The 19,519-nt window shown below is 42.3% G+C and overlaps 1 protein-coding gene and 2 pseudogenes across 4 annotated transcripts in view; all 3 read right to left on the bottom strand.

Annotated features, from left to right (window-relative positions):
* Positions 1-19,519, bottom strand: part of LOC310737323 (tubulin beta-4B chain-like) — a 34,742-nt pseudogene that overhangs the window by 12,592 nt on the left and 2,631 nt on the right. The window lies entirely within an intron of this gene.
* On the bottom strand, positions 8,903-15,999 carry LOC310737331 (tubulin beta-4B chain-like). Of its 2 annotated transcripts, XM_083561631.1 has the most exons (6): positions 15,859-15,999; positions 15,483-15,591; positions 12,432-12,542; positions 11,148-12,229; positions 10,617-10,688; positions 8,903-8,970 (listed from the first exon to the last, which is right to left on the bottom strand). In XM_083561631.1, the coding sequence occupies exons 1-4, from the start codon at positions 15,913-15,915 to the stop codon at positions 11,169-11,171; spliced, it is 1,338 nt and encodes a 445-aa protein (XP_083417757.1). In that variant the 5' UTR covers positions 15,916-15,999; the 3' UTR covers positions 8,903-8,970; positions 10,617-10,688; positions 11,148-11,168. The 2 variants fall into 2 exon arrangements, with proteins under 2 accessions (XP_083417757.1, XP_083417758.1); XM_083561632.1 differs by lacking the exon at positions 15,483-15,591 and having other exon boundaries at positions 15,859-15,986.
* The window catches only part of LOC310737338 (tubulin beta-4 chain-like), a 79,025-nt pseudogene continuing 68,447 nt past the window's right edge, over positions 8,942-19,519 (bottom strand). Inside the window, exons 5-6 of the transcript XR_014538199.1 lie at positions 10,617-10,688; positions 8,942-8,970 (exon numbers count right to left, since the gene is read on the bottom strand). The product of XR_014538199.1 is annotated as a tubulin beta-4 chain-like (transcript). The remainder of the gene's footprint in view (positions 8,971-10,616; positions 10,689-19,519) is intronic.

Below are 19,519 nucleotides of genomic sequence, written 5' to 3'. Positions count from 1 at the left end.
ACTGAACTCCTTCAAGACGGAGTTAGACTGAAGATCGATCAGTTCCAATTACACTTCTTGTGGCGGGGTTTCAGGGTCTTGAGACAGAACACCAGCTAAAAAAACAAAGTGACAGCGGATATTGTACTCTTTTAAAACCATGACAGTTTCTTGGCATATTAGGCATACAGCCTTTGATCGGTGCTCACTATCCACTTTTCTTTGATAAGCTCATTTTTGCAGAGGGGCTCATAAGAGAAGAAGAGAGTACCGGCATGGGCGTCAAATTCATTTAACAGAAGGGGGGGGGGGGGGTTGGGGGACAATAAATATAAAATTTCTCATGAGCAATTTTTTAAGGGGGACACAAATAATACAGTCAAATTGTACTTCCAGTATAAAGACACAGTGTATGTAAGAGTCTGAAAGAAAGCTATGGGATAAACCAACCTTCTGTTCCTAATTGGACTGGGAAAGGCAGGAAATCTATGCTGGTCCAACGCTAAAGAGGATAAGATTTGTAGTAGATATACTTAGGACATCTGCTTTGGTAAGTAAGAAATTCTACTGTCTTACATTACTGTCTATATGTCTCACCTATTTGGTCAATTTGTCATAATGGTACATTTATCTTTCACATATTGACCTATAGTACATTTCACTCTTTCTATAGGTGGAAATCAATCTTTCTACCCTCTCTGCATTGTTTTTTATCCTGCACTCTCAATTTCTACAAATTTCTCAAATATTTGGGCTTGTAGCCAAATTGAGCTTTTCAAGCCTGTGACATGAAGGGCTTAAATTATAACAAACATTTATGGACAAGAGCCCACCAGCTAAGCACTTTATGTATAATGCCTGTTGCCCAGTTATTACCAGCACCCCTCTGGCCTGTAGAGAGGAAGCAGTTTCTTTCTGTGCGAACATGACATGCAGTTGCTAGTTAAACATTACAAGTAGTGTCATAAATTTGAAAAATAATAATCAGAAGAGAACTGCAAAAAGTTTTTTTCAGCGATTAATAGGTACATTTACGTTTGCAGCTAAAAAATTCCCTTTTTACATTTTAAAACTTTTGAATGAGGTGGAAATAAAAAAAAAGAATTATGATGATGTGACACATTTGGATATAAACAGGCCTTAAGTGTTAAAGTTAATCTTTGCTTAACAAAGTCATGAGCCCCTCTGTAGCATCTGCAATGTCATGGAGCTTTTGACAATTGAAGTGGAGCTTTTCATATGATGTTTTTATACTGAAATGTATTTTTAATGTTAATAACAGTGCTCAACATGATTGCTCATGACCAGATTCTTTTCTGAAACTAAAATACTCAATACTGTCATGAGGAGTTGTTTAGCTGGGGTACAAACCCTTTTTGCTCGTTCATCTTAAAGCAAATGTTTAGCTCTAACAGCACATGCAATGATAGTAGATGAACAATCAGAATCTGGCTGACAGTTCACGTTCGCAGGTTTTATTGAAAGTTGTTTCTCTTTAACATGAAGCAGATCTACAATTATAAGGCCATTAGCTAATTCAAATCACTCTTCCTTAATTAAAGTGAATTTGCAAGCAAGTATGAAAAATGACTATTTCTGCTTCTAATTACAGTGGAACCCGGTTATGTCGATAGCCTAGGGGACGCCAAAAAGCGTCGAGATAACCGATGATCGAGATAAACGAAAACCAATATGGCGGCAATATATTACATGCTTAAAATTTCTTTATGTACATGATGTGCGTTATTAAATGAGAATGTACACGCACGTATTTTTTGAGGTTTTTTTACACAACAACGTTGCCGCGATTTGTTTGATGAAGGCATGCTATAAAAATGTACATACATGTTTGTTAACTGTCAGGAAACCACCTCAATCGCGCACATTTCGCACTCATCACCAGCTCCTATTTAAACCCCTCACTTCAACACTCTCACCGTTCGTTATTGTTGGTATATGTTGGTTCACGGCGGTCGTTGTTATCGCCCATGCGTATCCCGGTACTTGCCTTCCCACTCGGACTCCGCTCTCTCTCTCTCTCAACAGCTGCGCTTTTCTTCCCAAAGCGCATCGCGGATTCCCCCGATCCTGCCGGTGTTAATTCTATGCTTTTGCTGCTCATCCCACGTTCTCCCCTTGTGCTGTTCAGCGCCGCGCTTCTACTTTCGCCTCCCGTTCATCGCATAACATTTAACAACAAAAGGCAAATGTGCACCAACTAACAGCAGAGATTTACCAGTATACAATACAAACCACCGTCGATTCTTGATAGAAACCTTTATTATATTCTCCAACATTGTAAACACAAAAATGGCTCACAAAATCACTAAAAACGTGCGGGGTGTAGTTCGTTTTTACAAAAAGCTAACCAGTGTCAAAATTAAATTCTCGAGTCATTTCACTGAAACACAGCTCTGAAAAGTATCCTACACCTGTAGCATCTGTAAGGCTTGATTTTTCCGCCACTTCCGCGAGTTCTTCTGCGGCTGCACAGTGCCGATCGAGATAACTGATGTTAAGTGGCAAATTTGCCCCCCCCTTGTGCTCGAGATATTAGGGTTCGGCGACATAAAAGAATCGACATAACCGATGAGAAAATGCTAAGACAAAGCAAGAATTTGGCGGTTTTACTTCAAAAACTTCGACTTAATAGGGTTGGCGAGGTCGAGATAAGTGTGTTCCACTGTATATACTTAGTTGCACTTGTAAGAAATATGATGCGTCATAAAAAGTGTGTTTTAAGTGTATTTACAGAAAACATACATAGTTTACTGTCAGGGGCGCGAGAGGAAGGACCCAAATGCGGCGCGCGCGCCATCGGCTGACAGTACCCACCAAGGAGGCTCCAGACGACCTTCCAGGCTGCTCAGAATGGTCCCGATGAAACTGAGAAATGAGGCTGCAGTCTAGAACATGCCGCGCAGGAACCCAGGAGCGCTCCTCCGGGCCATAGCCCTCCCAGTCCACCAGATTCTGGAGGCCCCTACCCCGACGGCAGGAGCGGAGCAAACGACGCACCGTATAGGCGGGACCCCGTCGACGACCCGGGCGGGCGGTGGGGGCCCGGCGGAGGGCACCAAGGAACATGCCCTGACAGGCCAGAGTCGGGAAACGTAGAACGTAGGATGGAGCTGAAGGGCAACAAAATCCAGGGCAATGTGAGACCAGGGGTGTTTAGGCATTCGGATTCTTGTGTTGCGTGCAGGTGGGACAGGCGGCAACAAATTCACGGACATCTTTCCGGACAGTGGGCCACCAGAACTGCTGATGGAGGACGGACAGAGTTCGAGGAAACCCGGGATGACAAAACAGAGGTGAGCCGTGACACCACTGAAGGACTTGGGACCGCAGCTGCTCGGGAACAAAAGAGTCTGTTAGTAGGCCAACCCTCGGGAACCGGCTGGTCCATAGTGGCAAGTTTAACCCTAGCCTCGAGGTCAAGGTCCAGGGCACGCACGGTAACTGAAGGAGGAAGTATGGATGTGAAGGTGGATTCTTCTTCCTCCACAGGGGAGTGTAACCTGGAAAGAGCGTCAGGCTTCCCATTCTTAGATCCCGGGCGGTAGGAGAGAGAGAAATTGAACCTTCCGAAAAAAAGTCCCCAGCGAGCCTAGCAAAGATTGAGGCGCTTGGCGGTGCGTTGATACTCCAGGTTGTGGTGATCAGTCCAGACCAAGAAAGGGGTCTCAGCCCTCTCTAAACAGTGACGCCATTCTTCCAGGGCAAGCTTGACGGCCAGGAGCTCCCGCTCATCAATGGGGTATTACGTTCAGCTTGGTTAAGACGGCGGGAGAAGAAGGCGTATCAAACAAACGTGGCCGACATGCTCATCCAGAGACCGGGAGAACACTAAGATGTCATCCAGATATACAAAAACGAGGCCAAACGGCATGACCAAACACTCATAGTGACCCGACGGGGTGTTGAAAGCCGTCTTGCACTCATCCCCTTCCCGGATGCGAATGAGATGGTATGGGTTTCTAAGGTCCAGTTTAGTGAAAATGGAAGCTCCTTGGAGCTGTTCAAACACCGTGTCCATTAAGGAGAGTGGATAGCGGTTCTTGATGGTGATGCTATTGAGACCACGATAATCGATGCAGGGGCGTAAGGTCCCATCCTTCTTCTCAACAAAAAAGAACCCCGCACCGGCAGGGGAGGAGGAAGGGCGAATAAGGCCAGTAGCAAGTGAGTCCTGAATGTACTGCGTCATGGCTTTTTGCTCAGGGCCCGACAGGTGATACAAACGTCCCCGGGGGGGCGAGGACCCGGGTAGGAGGTTGATGGCGCAGTCATATGGCCGATGAGCAGGTAGGGAGGAAGCTTGGGCCTTGCTAAATACCTGACCTAGGTCGTGATACACAGAGGGAATTGAGTCAAGGTCCAAGGTCTCAAAAGAACCAGAGGCTGATGGCTGGACGAAACAGTGGGAATGACAGAAGGTTCGCCATTTTCAAGACTTCACCCGTGGACCAATCCAGGCGGGGGTTGTGTTTCTGCAACCAGGGAAAACCGAGAATGACCAAGTGTAATGAGGGTGTAAGGGGAAGAAATGACCAAAAAGGATAGCCACTCCTGATGTTGACCGGCAATGGTGACCCGGATGGGCTTTGTGGGACAGGTCGCCTGATAAAGGGGATGGTTGTCGAGGGCTTGAACTTGAAGGGTGGCTGGCAAGGTTTTGGTCTCAATCCTCAACTGCTGAACTAGATCCTGATCCAGAAACTCTGAGTCTGCCCCTGAATCCACAAAAGCCGCAAGCTGGTGCTCCTGTCCCCCAGAGAGGATGCGGATGTCTAGGAGTGGTTTGGAGAGGGCAGGAAGGATTTGGCTCGGCGAGGACCTCCCCATCAGCGACGAGCCTGGTCTTTTACTGGGCAGGAAACAGCCATGTGTCCAGCCTCCCCGCAGTAGAGACACAAGCCTCTGGAGCGACGCCTCTCCTTTTCATTTGGGGATAGGTGTCGGTGGCCAATTTCCATAGGATGGGGTGTAGAGTGGGGTTCTGGTACAGTAGTGTCACAAGGAAGTGTTCGACGTCAGGATTGCAGTGGAGAGCGGTGACGATCGGAGCACCAAGAAGTGTGCTCCAAACGCCGCTCCTGCAGGCGTCTGTCAATTCAAGTAGCGAGGGCAATGAGGCCATCTAAGCCCGATGGAAGTTCCCGGGCAGCTAACTCATCTTTAACTTCAGCAGCCAAACCACGATAGAAGGCGTCATAGAGGGCAGTGGGGTTCCATCCGCTATCCGTGGCAGCGGTGCGGAACTCAGCGGCAAATTCAGCCACCGAACGCCTACCTTGAGTGGCAGAAAACAGCAAGCGAGCCGCATCGTGACGAGGAGAGGCGGAGTTGAAAATTTTCCGGAGTTCGCCGGAGAAGAAGGAGAAAGACATGCAGTAGGGGGTCTGGTTCTCCCACTCAGCGGTGGCCCACTGGAGAGCTGGACCTGATAGCAGGGAAATCATATAGGCCACCTTGGCTACTTCGGTGGGAAAGGAAGAGGGTTGAAGTTAAAAGATAATGCCGCACTGAGTGAGGAAGGGGCGGCAGTGTCCTGGTTCCCCGGAGAAACGTGCCGGTGGCATTAGGTGAGGTTCACGGGAACTAACCACGTCCGGAGCAGGTTCCATCTCGGTTGATGGTGCAAGCGAGGCGACGAGTGTGGCTACAGCCGAGGTACTGGGATTTTGAGCCGCGCGCTGCATGAAATCTTGAAGTGCCGAACCAAGCTGACGTAGCTGCCGATCATGGGTGACGCAGATTTGCTTCAGAGAGTCTATACTCTCCCTTAAATCCTGTGCGTCCGCGGGGTCCATAGTTGGCCAGATTGTTCTGTCAGGGGCGCGAGAGGAAGGACCCAAATGCAGGATGCAGGAGAAATTCAAAAGGCAGTCTTTAATTAGGGAAAAAAACAAAGAGGCAATAAAAACTGTCCGAAAACTAAAGCACTTTCCTTAACAAGAGCATGAGAAAAAACAAAGAGCAGAAAAAGGGCAAAAAACTAAAAAACCAGGAGCCGGGCAGAAGAGACCAGGAGAACACAGAAAACAATAACAAACAAACGTCCAAAAACCGGCAGAAAAACCGAAAAAAAAAAAAAAAAGAGACATCCAAAGTGAAAGCAAAATAATCCACAGAGAAAAAAAACGGCAAGAAAGTCCCAAAAAACATACACGAAGCCAAAAGACAATCTGGCAAGGGGTAACAGGAGCCGGCGTCTATTTATACACACAAAAGATGGCTGCCGCGTTGTGTCGGCACCGCACCGGAAGCGGAAGTTGGACTACAGGAAGTTGGATTACCGGGAGTGCGCGCGCCGTCGGCTGACCGTTTACTTTTACTTAAAGGTTTGCTTTATGTTTACTTTGTGTAGTAAAATGATTCAGCTGTTAGTGGGTTTAAAGTATTCATAGACATACTGTATGTATATATTAATGTGACGTCGGCATCACATTCCGCACATTCCAGCAGGCTAATGCTCCAAACACGGCAGCCAGGCAGGTGCTGAATGGACAGCGCCATTTCAGCACCCATATTGTGGAAAGCTACGTCACACATGGCAGGGGGCACAGCTACACAACAAGGCACGGCTGGAACCAAATGAGAAGAGCGGCAAATCTTCACCCTCATTGAGAAAACTGAAGAGTATAAAAAGAGCCATGAAGGAAGACAGGTTGGAGAAGCTCTGGATTCTAGCTCACAGATTCTCTCTTCTTTTATTGCAGGAAGCAGCAACAGCAGCGCAAGCTACCACGACGGTGCATATCCTACTTCCTCGACCCGCTAGAGGTCTTTAGGTGCTGAGGACACCCAGCACCCACCCTTTCCTCGGCCCGATCCTAGCTTCGAGCAACTTGAAATAGAAGCAACGCTACCCTGACACGCCTCCAAATGCCAAGCAATGCCATGGATCCCATATTGAAACATCTGTTGGAGATGAGCATCCAGCAACTGGCAGTCGTACAGGAATTAGTGAAAGAAGTCTATGCAGCAATGCAAAAGCTGCTCGAACTGCAAAGGAAGCAAGAGGATAATGGCAATCCAGTCCTTAGCCCAATTCAGGAAGCACAACGCCTTCTCACCGAAATGACGGCACGGGACGACCCGCAAACGTTTCTATACATCAGGGGTCACCAACCTTTTTTGACACCGATAGCTACTTCTTGAGTACCGACTAATGTGAAGGGCTACCAGTTTGATACACAAATGCTGCAAAAAAACAAAAACAAAAGATGTTGCATAAGAGCAACATCTTTGCTCTTATGCCATTTTATGAAAATCATCTTAAACTTTAAATTACTTAAAATATTTTGCTCTCCATAAAAATCTCTCCAGTGAAACACCAGACGTCACACACCTTCATCATGCAGCTCTTTAGAAACTCTCCCTCAGTAAATAACCGGCTGATGTGCCTCTGATTTCTCCTCTGCTTTCACACCAGCTTCACTTTGTGATTTTGCTCTGGTGAAACACGTCTGCTGAAATGTCAGATTCTTCTTTAACTCTTCTACTTTCTGTATCTTCTGCTCTGCATTCAGGTTTTTCAGCTTCTCCTCATGTTTTGTCTCGTAGTTCCATCTTAGATTCAATTCCTTAAATACAGCCACAATCGCTCCACAAATAAGACACACGTGTTTACCGGCAGTATCAGTAAACATCTACTCAGTATCCCATCGGTTTATAAAGGCTCGGTTTTCAGAATCCACTTTTCTCTTTACCACTGTGAGGCGCTGTTTCACAATAACTTTACAATAGGGTTAAATACATCAACAGAAACTCGACTTGATTGATGCTGGAATGTTCCCAGGTCGCCTCGTGTTCGGTAAGGCAGCTGAAGCACTGCATTATGGGATCTGTAGTTTGTGTTATCAGCGCTTCATTTCGCCGGGACATTAATAACAATATATATATATATATATATATATATATATATATATATATATATATATATATATATATATATATAAAATCACCTCACGGGCCGGATATAATTGTACGTCGGCCCGGATTTGACACAGAGTTTGACACCCCAGATCTATGTGAAGACACTGATCATGTTAATGACTTCTTACAATAATTATCAACAATGATTTAACAAGGTAGAAAACAGCTATTTTTAGAAACGGCCCGCAGGCGACTCATGTGGTCCTTGTGGGCGACCTGGTGCCCACGGGCACTACGTTGGTGACCCCTTGTCTATATTGTCTCATTGTCTGTATTGTCTTGTATAGTCCAAGCTAAATGTAGTGCAATTTATGTCTGTACTTTGAGGGTCACTAACAGCTGGAACCAAATTCCTTGTGTGCGTGAACACACTTGGCCAATAAACCTGATTCTGACTAGAATTCTTTGTTGAGGCTAAATTATTGCTACTTGCCAGAAAGGTTGTGCATCTTGATATAGTGGTCTTAGATCCTATATCCTGTAAAAATGTAGCTAACCTGCCCCACTGTGATAAAATTTGGAGAGTGGACCCATAGGATGCTCTCTCCAAGATTAATATAATCAGATACTTTTAGATTTTACTACTAGAGAAATTCTATTTACACAACAATGTTGTTTTACACAGACTTAGGAAAATTAAGAAAAAGATTGGATTAAAGCATTTAAGACCAAAAACAGCAAATATAAGACTAATTCAGATTTTTTTGAATGTTAGACTTGTTTAAAAGATCTGGTGATTCACATCAAGATTGTAAAAATGTGGGTTATATTTTACTCTAATCATACTGGAAAGCAAAAGTAAATGTACTAGAGATTATTTCCGAAGTCAAATTTAGATTTGTTTATTTTCAGCTTTTGATTTTGTTCCCTTTGCAGTCCCTATGTAATAATGTGGAAGTGTGAGATCAGTGAAATGACCTCACCTTTAGATGACGAGGTGGAGCAGGAACAGGAGACATGAAGGTGGTTAAAGGTCATGATGGGACTGATGATGCAGCTCCTGCAGGCTCTGCTTAGTGATCCCCTGCAGGCTGGTCATTATTGGCACTAAATGGACACAAAGACCATGGTATAAGTCAGGGGTGGCCAACCAGTCAGAGACCGAGAGCCACATTTTTTACTGTGTTACTGCAAAGAGCCACATCATACACATGGGCACACATAAACAGCACCCATCCCTTCCTCTCACACACACACACATGCACACACGCACACACGCATGTTACTTAGTGGGACTTTTGGCATTCCTTGCCTTGAACAATCCCCATCAAATCTGGCTTGTATTCCGTTGTTGCCACTCAAAGCAATTCTTTCACATGGGTGTCAGTCTGAACAGATTGATGCTTTGATTTCACGTGTTTCCAGGTAGAAAACACAGACTTTGTTTGTTTGTTTTTTAATGTGCGTGTTCACTTCGCTTGAGTTCAATACGGTATTTTTTGTCAAATGCGCATGTGCGTGAGATGAATATACCGCAGGGGTGGGCAATTAATTTTTGCAAGGGGCCACATTAGAAACCTGAATTGTGTCAGAGGGCCACACCAACGATAATATTTTAGGTATGCAACGAAATGAAAATTCTTGGCCGAAACCAAAAACAAAAATAATTGACCGCCAAACGTTTGGAAGCCCATTCAAATGAATGGAACGTTCTAATCTACAGCATTAAGAAGAGCCGTGTAATAATAAATATTATATTATAATAATGATTATTTTCAGGATCCACGGGGAATGTTTGAAAGATCAACCCATCGAGCCACTGGCGACCAGTGATCTAGGTCAATGAATTCCATAATTTTGTGTGTTATGCCTTTAGCCTTGGCACCATCACTGGAAAACTTTCCTGCCTTTTCAAAAACGTCCACTACAGATGGCTACAGCTCGGATTGACTTTACTTTTCTGCGCCGCGTTCTTCTCATATTTAGAATGGCAATCGGGCTGTTTGTATTTCAGGTGATAATTTAAACCCGACTTGGAGAAACTCTTTACAGATACACCTCCTCTTGAAATTTCAGCATTGCATGTTTTGCAAATTGCTACCCGCACACCGCAGACATGTTGGCTCTTATCCAGATAACGGTGTGCTGGCTGCGCTTTTTTATATCATTATAATTGTGTTTCTGCCGTGTTGTTTCGGTGAATTAGGTATTTCGGCCGAAAATTTTCCGGTGGCCGAATTTTCGGTGGCCGAATTTTCGGTGCATCCCTGTAATTTATGATGATTGGCCTCACGCGGGCCAGACAAGGACGTACAAAGGGTTTGCCCTGTAGTTTGCCCAGGTCTGATATACCACAAAGTTATATCAGTAGGGGCAAGCTCATTTAAGTTTAAAAAATACCGTATTGAACTCAAGCGAAGCGAACACACACATAAAAAAAAAAAACCACAAACTACGATATGAGCCGCATGAAACCAGCCAAAGAGGTATAAATAAAAACCATCAAATACACATTAAAATAGTGCCAGTTGATAAATAACTTTTGTCTTCTGTCCCTGGTCTGCCCCCAAAATCTGTACATAAAAATAGTATTAATTATAATAAAATGTTTTTGCCACCGAGTGTATGAAACCTTTGCAAAAGACACTTCAACACTACAAACAGAAGGTAAGCAGTAAAAACGGTGTATCATCTTTACTCCTCATTCAGTGTGTCAGCTCATACGTTTTACTACAATTGCAGTACTTACTCACTGTGTGCCTTTTCCTTTCGATGTGCTCAGCTTTGTGGATCTGTGTAGAAACACTGATCTCGAGGGCCAGAAGCTGAAGACAGGAACAACAGATATGATCAAACCTACATTTGTCCAAGATTTAAAATGATGCATCAGACCTGACTGATCTCATCAGCACTGAACATGCTGCCTGTTTTTACATGAACAGGAAGAAACAGCAACCTCAGGCAGATAATGGACCATAGTTCTTCTGGATAAACAGAAAAGGCAGAAAGAAGCCCCCTGAAAGTACTTTGGTGCAAAAAAAGTAGATGAACAATAGTTTGATGATTCAAAAGGTTTGCAGTGTGACTACTGCAGTTAGTCACAAGAATTAAACCAACTGAAACCTGAACAGAACCCTGCAACAGAGCCAATTGGTCACCTCTTAACAATTAATAAAAAAAAAAAAAAAAAAGTTATTACCTTTTGGGATTAATTCACTACAAGGAAAAAGATTGTTAAAGTACATGTTTTATTGGAATTAAATAGACCAAGACCTTAGACGAACCCGGAGCATCACTGAAATTCTTTAAGCCTGCTCCTCTTCGCCCTCCTCCTCAACCTCCCCTTCATCTTCAGCAGTTGCATCCTGGTACTGCTGGTACTCTGACACCAGGTCATTCATGTTGCTCTCAGCTTCAGTGAACTCCATCTCATCCACACCTTCACCTGTGTACCAGTGCAGGAAAGCTTTGCGTCTGAACATGGCTGTGAACTGCTCAGAGATGCGCTTGAACAGCTCCTGGATAGCAGTGCTGTTGCCGATGAAGGTGGAAGCCATTTTTAGGCCACGGGGTGGGATGTCGCACACAGCAGTCTTCACGTTATTAGGGATCCATTCGACAAAGTAGCTGCTGTTCTTGTTCTGCATATTGAGTATCTGCTCATCCACCTCCTTCATGGACATGCGGCCACGATAAATGGTAGCCACCGTGAGGTAGCGGCCGTGACGTGGGTCACAAGCGGCCATCATGTTCTTGGCATCAAACATCTGCTGGGTTAATTCAGCCACGGTGAGGGCACGGTATTGCTGGCTACCCCTGCTGGTCAGTGGGGCAAAACCAGGAATAAAGAAGTGGAGACGAGGGAAAGGCACCATGTTGACAGCCAGCTTACGCAGGTCAGCATTGAGCTGCCCAGGGAACCGCAGACATGTTGTGATTCCACTCATGGTGGCACAGACCAAATGGTTGAGGTCACCGTATGTCGGTGTCGTGAGCTTCAGGGTGCGGAAACAGATGTCGTACAGAGCTTCGTTGTCAATGCAAAATGTCTCATCCGTGTTTTCCACCAGCTGGTGAATTGACAGGGTGGCATTGTAAGGCTCCACCACTGTATCTGATACTTTGGGGGAGGGGACAATGCTGAAGGTGTTCATAATGCGGTCAGGGTACTCCTCTCGGATTTTGCTGATGAGCAGGGTGCCCATGCCTGACCCAGTACCCCCACCCAGGGAGTGAGTAAGTTGGAAACCCTGCAGGCAGTCGCAGTTCTCAGCCTCCTTACGCACCACATCCAATACAGAGTCCAACAGCTCAGCACCTTCTGTGTAGTGGCCCTTGGCCCAGTTATTACCAGCACCACTTTTTCCTGTGGAGAAGAAGCAATGAAGAATCATACATACAGAGCTACAGGAAGCAAAAAACACATGGCAAATAACAACAAGGACACAATCAGAATAAACACAAATTTGACTGCAAAACAGATAAGACCGTATTAGATTTACTGGTTTGGGTCTGTATGATAAGGAAGGAAAAAAATTTAAACTATTAGAATGTTATGCAATAGTTACCAAAAACAAAGTTGTCTGGCCTGAAAATTTGTCCGTATGGTCCAGACCTCACAGAGTCCATGGTACCCGGCTCCAAATCCACCAGCACAGCACGGGGGACATATTTGCCACCTGAAAAGATTAAAATGGTAATATTCATTTAGATAGAGAACTTTATTCGCAAGGGGGAATTATAATGTTACAGCAGTCAGTTCACAGAAAAAGTACCACAAAAGATGTAGAAGAATATTAAAGCTAGGTATTACACTAGGTAACGATATTAGGGCTAGGTTCAAATTGCAAAAAATAAATAAACTACTTCAACAGGCTGCCAGTAGTGTGGTGCCACCTTGACAAAAAAAAATATATATAATAATAATAATGATAATAATAAATGATAATAATAAATGATAATAATAATAAAATAAAAATATTAAAATACAATAAGTGCATGTCTGTTTCTGTAGTTTTGGAATGCCAGCGAGTATTTGGGCTTTCATACAGTTCATGTCCTGTTTGCGTTTCAATGACCAAATCCTTTATGCTTCCCTGTTATTTTCTATGAGGCAATAAACCAGCCATTACCCAAAATTTCCAGGCTTTTAGAGTACCAAGAGACCAAAATAAAGTAATAGCACATGTTGTACAAACAGGCTGCAAGATTGTGCTATGGTTTGTTTGTCCAGAAGAAAAAGAATACCAAAAAAATTTAAACTAAATAATAATAATAATAATAATAATAATAATAATAAATAAATGAAGCTGCAAGCAGAAATTGGCAGGGTTCAAGCAACTGAGGTACTGAAGGTCATAAAGAAAAAGACATTAGGAACATGACCACCGAGTTTCGTCGTAATACGACTCTGGTAACGTTGTCCAACGGGTGATCACTTGTAATTCCCAGATGGCGGCCATGTTTTTTAAGATACACAAATATCATGAAACCTTATGGCACATTGGACAGACACTGCGTGCGAAGTACCAAGTCAAATGTCAAATTATTATTATTATTATTTATTTATTTTTTATTAAGGATTGAGCTCATAGACACATTCATGACATATAACCATTTTTGTCAGTGACCCGCTTACTTTGAGCATTTTGGCGACCCTTTAAACAGTGAGTAGAAATTGGCAATATATAATCAATCCCAGTCTACTGAACATTGCTATACTGGTTTTGTTCCGATGGCACGAAAGACCTAGGACAAGTTTGCAAAAGTATGTTTTTTCCCTAAAATTGAGTTATGTTAAAAGCTAACTTCATAGAGCAAATACACCAAAAGGCATTTAAAAGTTTTGAGTCTACGATAAACCTTGTACAAGCTATGGTCAAAATTGTGTAAAATATGTTGTGTAAATTGTGTATTTTGGACCGTAGCCAACTAGCTGTTTGGCCAACTGGGTTGATTCTTTGTCAACCTTTCCCAAAATTTCGCTTCACCATCTGGCCAAGCTGAAAAACCTGAATGCAGAGCAGAAGATACAGAAAGTAGAAGAGTTAAAGAAGAATCTGACATTTCAGCAGACGTGTTTCACCAGAGCAAAATCGCAAAGTGAAGCTGGTGTGAAAGCAGAGGAGAAATCAGAGGCACATCAGCCGGTTATTTACTGAGGGAGAGTTTCTGAAGAGCTGCATGATGAAGCTGTGAGACGTCTGGTGTTTCACTGGAGATATGTTTATGGAGAGCAAAATATCTGAAGTTATTTAAAGTTTAAGTTGATTTATTTTGGAATAATATTCCTGTCTGTTTTTATTTAATATTTATGTTCAAAAAACACTGTTTTAGTGTGTTCAATAAATGTTTATCCTGTTCGGCCCACGACCTAAAGTGTGCTTTGTTTTGGCCCCTGTGCAATTGAGTTTGACACCCTGATATAGATAAATATCATTAATTATTAATAACAACATATAATTGCAAATTTGGTATTTCAGAAGTGTGTATCAAACTGGTAGCCCTTTACATTAGTCCAGGGGTGTCAAATTCAAATTCACAATGGGCCAAAATTAAAAACTGGGACGATGTCGTGGGCCAAACTCAATATTTATTGAACAATTGACTGCAATTGTGCATGTTTTCTATCTCTCCAGATGTTCAATCGTTTCATATGGAAACAAATTTTAGTTTTGCATAAACATTGAATCTGGAACAACCAAAGATTAATATTATAAACACATGAGAAATTTAATTTAAAATAAACACACACATCAGTGGTATTCGTTTCTTATGTCTCTCTCTCTCTCTCTCTCTCTCTCTCTCTCTCTCTCTCACACACACACACACAAAAAAAACACAAAAAAACAACACAAACAAAGTCTGTGTTTTCTACCCTGAAACACGTGAAATCAAAGCATCAATCTGTTCTGACTGACACCCATGTGAAAGAATTGCTTTGAGTGGCAACAACGGAATATGAGCCAGATTTGATGGGGATTGTTCAAGGCAAGCAATGCCAAAAGTCCCACTAAGTAACATGCATAGTAAAAGAAAACCGTTATTGTAAATTATTATATTTTTGTTTGTGGACTTGGTTAAACTAAGAGTTTGTGTGTGTGAGACAGTGCACACAATGTTCATTGTTGAAAATGACTGTCCTGTGGTTTTAGAACTGTGGGAGTCAATTTCTGTCATTATGTTGGTGTGTGACATTTACAATAAATCTGGCTGAGCAGAGGTGTGTGTGTGTGTGTGTGTGTGTGTGTGTGTGTGTGTGTGTGTGTGTGTGTGTGTGAGAGAGAGAGGAAGGGATGGGTGATGTTCATGTGTGCCCATGTGTATGATGTGGCTCTTTGTGGTAACACAGTAAAACAAATGTGGCTCTCAGCCTCTAACTGGTTGGCCACCCCTGCTCTAGGCCTTATGGGTTAGTCTGCACGATCAATTTTAGGGCGGATCATTAATAATAAATCTCTACAATAAAAATAGGGTTTTATGCTTAAACCCCTAATATTAAAAATAATCTGAGTAATTATAAGAGTGATGCTTTCCAAGCAACACTAGTAAACATGTAACTACAAAAGAATTTTAAAAAGGATATTCTTAAAAAAAATATATATATTATATATATTCACCAGTAGCTTCATTGTAGTAGACATTAATCCTTTCTAGCTGAAGATCACTGTCACCATGGTAACTGCCTGTTGGGTCAATCCCATGCTCGTCACAAATTACTTCCCAGAACTAAAAGGAAAAAAACAATAGTAAAAAGAGAGGGGAAAAAAATTAAGTCTTCTTATTTATTTAGTCTCAACCACTTGTCAACAAATAACACTGATTGGATGACTGAAAATCACAGGAGTCTGTCTTCTTAAGTCTACAAAATCATTTCAATCCGCTGTCGCAAACGATGCGGACAAAAGTTTCTCTCTCAGCTTCAATTACAGTTGAACATGTAGTTATTCGAACAGCGAGAGTGTAAAAATGTGGTGGACAATGTTCATTTCTTACCTTGGAACCAATCTGGTTGCCACACTGTCCTGCTTGTAAATGAAGAATCTCCCTCATTGTTTTCCGTCTAAATAAAACTAAAAACAAACACAAGCTGCTACACTTCGTTCTCTCCGGCAAAACTGAAGCCAGAACGTCACAAACACCGCTATTTACACGGTCAAAAAATCAGCTCCCATTGGTCGCCTTACGCCATAGCCCCGCCCCTCCAACGATTTAATTGGTGAGGCAAACATGACACGACTATTGGCTAAAAAACGCATGCACTCGCGTCTGATTAGCTGGTTTCACAACAACGTTTTAAAAGGAATACACATATGCAAAGGCATTCTGAAAAGAGAATATAGCTGCAAGCAGCGATAAGCGGGGTTCAAACAAATGAGGTACCAAAGGTCATAAGGAAAAAATACAATATGAACATACCCACTTAATTTGACCGAAAAAGCGAACTTCGTAGACCGTAAAAAAGTCAATAGGCTTTTTTGTTGGTTGGACTGAAGGATTCCAAATATCTGAAAGTTTTGAGTCTAAGAGATATGTTGTATGAGCTATGGCCAGAAAAGTGTGCAATTAATTTTTTAACCATAGCGCCCCCAATTGGCCAACTGGGTTGATACTGTGTGCATACTATGCCATACCACTCTGAGAACGCTCGATCTCATCTGATCTCGGAAGCTAAGCAGGGTCCGGCCTGGTTAGTACTCTATAAGCTCCGCTTATAGAATTACATTGGCATTCAGGGACAGGCATTAAGCTGGTTTAAATCCTACCTGTCCGATCGTTACCATTTCGTAGACTTAAATGGAGAGTTATCCAGGCTAATGCTAGTAAAGTATGGCGTGCCACAAGGTTCAGTTCTAGGACCCCTGCTTTTCACAATATACATGCTTCCCTTATGAAATATTACTAGAAGGCATGGAATTAGCTTTCATTGTTATGCTGATGATACCCAGCTATGTATCTCAACAAAACCAGGTGATACAGCTCAATTAGCTTGCATAACTGAGTGTGTTAAAGAAATAAGAGATTGGATGACCCATAACTTTCTACTACTAAATTCTTATAAGATGGAGATTTTGCTCATCAGCCTAAAAACCAGTATACAGAAGCTCCAGCATCTCAACCTGCATTTAGACGGATGTTCTGTAACCACTAGTTCAATGGTAAAAGACCTGGGAGTTATTTTAGACAGCAACTTGTCTTTTAATAATCATATCAACCAAGTTACAAAAGCAGCCTTCTTTCACCTTAGAAATATTTCTAAGTTAAGAAACGTTATCTATATCCGATGCAGAGAAGGTCATCCATGCGTTCATGACCTCCAGAATAGACTATTGTAATGCATTACTAGGTGGATGTCCTGCATCATTAATAAAAAAGCTTCAGTTAGTTCAGAATGCGGCAGCAAGAGTTCTTACAAGGTCAAGAAAATATGACCATATAACCCCAATCTTATCATCCATGTTAAGTTTCGAATAGACTTCAAACTACTACTTCTTACTTATAAAGCACTAAATGGTTTGGCTCCCATGTATCTTTCCAGTATTTTAACACGCTACAATCTGCCACGCTCCCTGAGATCTCAAAACCCTTGGCTTCTAGTAGTTCCTAGAATAGCAAAGTCCACTAAAGGCGGTAGATAATTTTCACATTTAGCTCCTAAACTCTGGAATAATCGTCCTGACAGTGTTCGTGGCTCAGACACACTCTCCCAGTTTAAGTGCAGATTAAAAACATATCTTTTTAGCAAAGCCCACACATAACATATGTCTCACATCATAACCTTGTGCTCCAGAACATCTGATCATATACACATTATCAACTTGTGCTGTTAATATCATGAACAGCAGCTACGCTAATTCCGCTCCACTGATTCTCTTTCTCTCCCCATCCTGAGGCATCCTGAGGTTGGCCAGCTCCAGTCACATCCCACCTCATGAAGATTATGGACCTTTGAAGAAGTAGATGCCGGTTTTGACATTGGACCTCCTGGAGTGTGTCAAGGCTCTGGCATGGAGAAGCTGATGATCACAAATGTTGAGCTCATAAAACTAGGAGCCACTAACCATATAGACTGTATAAGACTGTAGAAAGAATATTACTTTTAATCTTATACTCCTGTACTTATATTAGTTCTCACTCTCTAGTGTTTTATATTGTTGAAAGATTTATGATCAAACTCTTGATGACACCCAAATGAGGATGGGTTCCCCTTTTGAGTCTGGTTCCTCTCAAGGTTTCTTCCTCATTACATCTAAGGGAGTTTTTCCTTGCCACAGTTGCCACGGCTTGTTCATCAGGGATAAATGCACACCGTTCACCTTGACTGTTGATTTCTGTAAAGCTGCTTTGAGACAATGTCTGTTGTGAAAAGCGCTATAGAAATAAACTTGACTTGAGTCAACCTCTCACCAAATTGAGCTCTATCTGACAAAGTTTCAAGTCTCTAGGCCATGCAGTTTGGTCTGGACAATTGGTTTTATGGTGAAATAATAATTAATAATAATCTCTACAAAACAATAGTGTTTCAGCATTCCATCCTTTAAACACTAATTATTTGAAACTCTGTGGGGGGCTTCATTGTAATATACATTAAATGTTGCAGCTTCACTTTACCTGCTTACCAAATTATTATTTTTCTTATCTATCCCTGCAGTTTTTGTGCTACAAAACAGACGTCAAATCGTGCAGCCAGTTGGTAAAACGTGCTAATACTCGAATAAGTCGATGCGAGTCGAACGGTCAGTGTCCACAAACTGACTTTTTTTTTCACCATAGAAAATGAATGGGGCCGGAAACAGGTCAGCCCTCGAGCATCCGACATGCATAAATGTCAGATTCAATTATAGCAGGTGGTACAGAGTGGATAGAAAACAATAAGAAAACACCTAGAATTCATAGTCCTTAAGAACCGTGTGAAAGCCTTAAGACTCCAGGCATGCCGTACATCAAAGGAAAGTTCGAGGAGTGATAAGGTCGCTGAGGTAAAAAGGTGATATTTTCTCAGAGACCTCATCGCTCCTCACACTGCACCACACACCATGGATATCTTTACCAACTACAACCTGCTGGATTTCAATAGCACAAAAGGCTTCTTAATTTTTACTCAAATACATTTAGCAGAAACGGTCATCTCTTATTATTTATGAGTGGATAACTACTTAACTGGTTAAGCATTCAGTAAACAACCAATCACCAACATGCTGCCAGGTTTTACATGAATTCAACTGGAAGAAACAGCAATCTTAGGCAGACAATTGACCGTAGTTCTTCTATATAAACACACCCATGAAACCACTTTGGTGCAACACAAGCAGATAAACAGTGGTTTGATTATTCAAAAGGATTGCAATGTGATTACTGCAGTTGGTTACCAGAATAAAACCAAATGAAGCTTAACAGAACCCTGCAACAGAGCCAATTGGTCACTTTTAACAATTAATTATTTTTTTTTATTAACTTTTGGGGATTAATTCACGACAAGGAAAAGGATTATTAAAGTACATGTTTTATTTGTATTAAAAGTAACAAGAGCTTAGAAGAAACAGGAATATTTGTTGAACATGTTTAAGCCTGCTCCTCTTCTCCCTCCTTCTCAACCTCTTCATCTTCAGCAGTTGCATTCTGGTATTGCTGGTACTCTGACACCAGGTCATTCATG

This window comes from Silurus aristotelis (assembly GCF_946808225.1).
Source record: "Silurus aristotelis genome assembly, chromosome: 14".
Classification (NCBI taxonomy): Eukaryota; Metazoa; Chordata; class Actinopteri; order Siluriformes; family Siluridae; genus Silurus; species Silurus aristotelis.
This window is presented reverse-complemented; position numbering and strand designations above follow the sequence as displayed.

Coding starts and splice junctions, on each gene's coding strand:
- LOC310737331 (XM_083561631.1), bottom strand. CDS start 15,915: ATGAGGGAGATTCTTCATTTACAAGCAGGACAGTGTGGCAACCAGATT. Junction 15,592..15,858: donor GCAACCAGATTGGTTCCAAG/GTAAGAAATGAA, acceptor TTTTCCTTTTAG/TTCTGGGAAGTAATTTGTGA. Junction 12,543..15,482: donor CTACTACAATGAAGCTACTG/GTGAATATATAT, acceptor TAATCTTTTCAG/GTGGCAAATATGTCCCCCGT.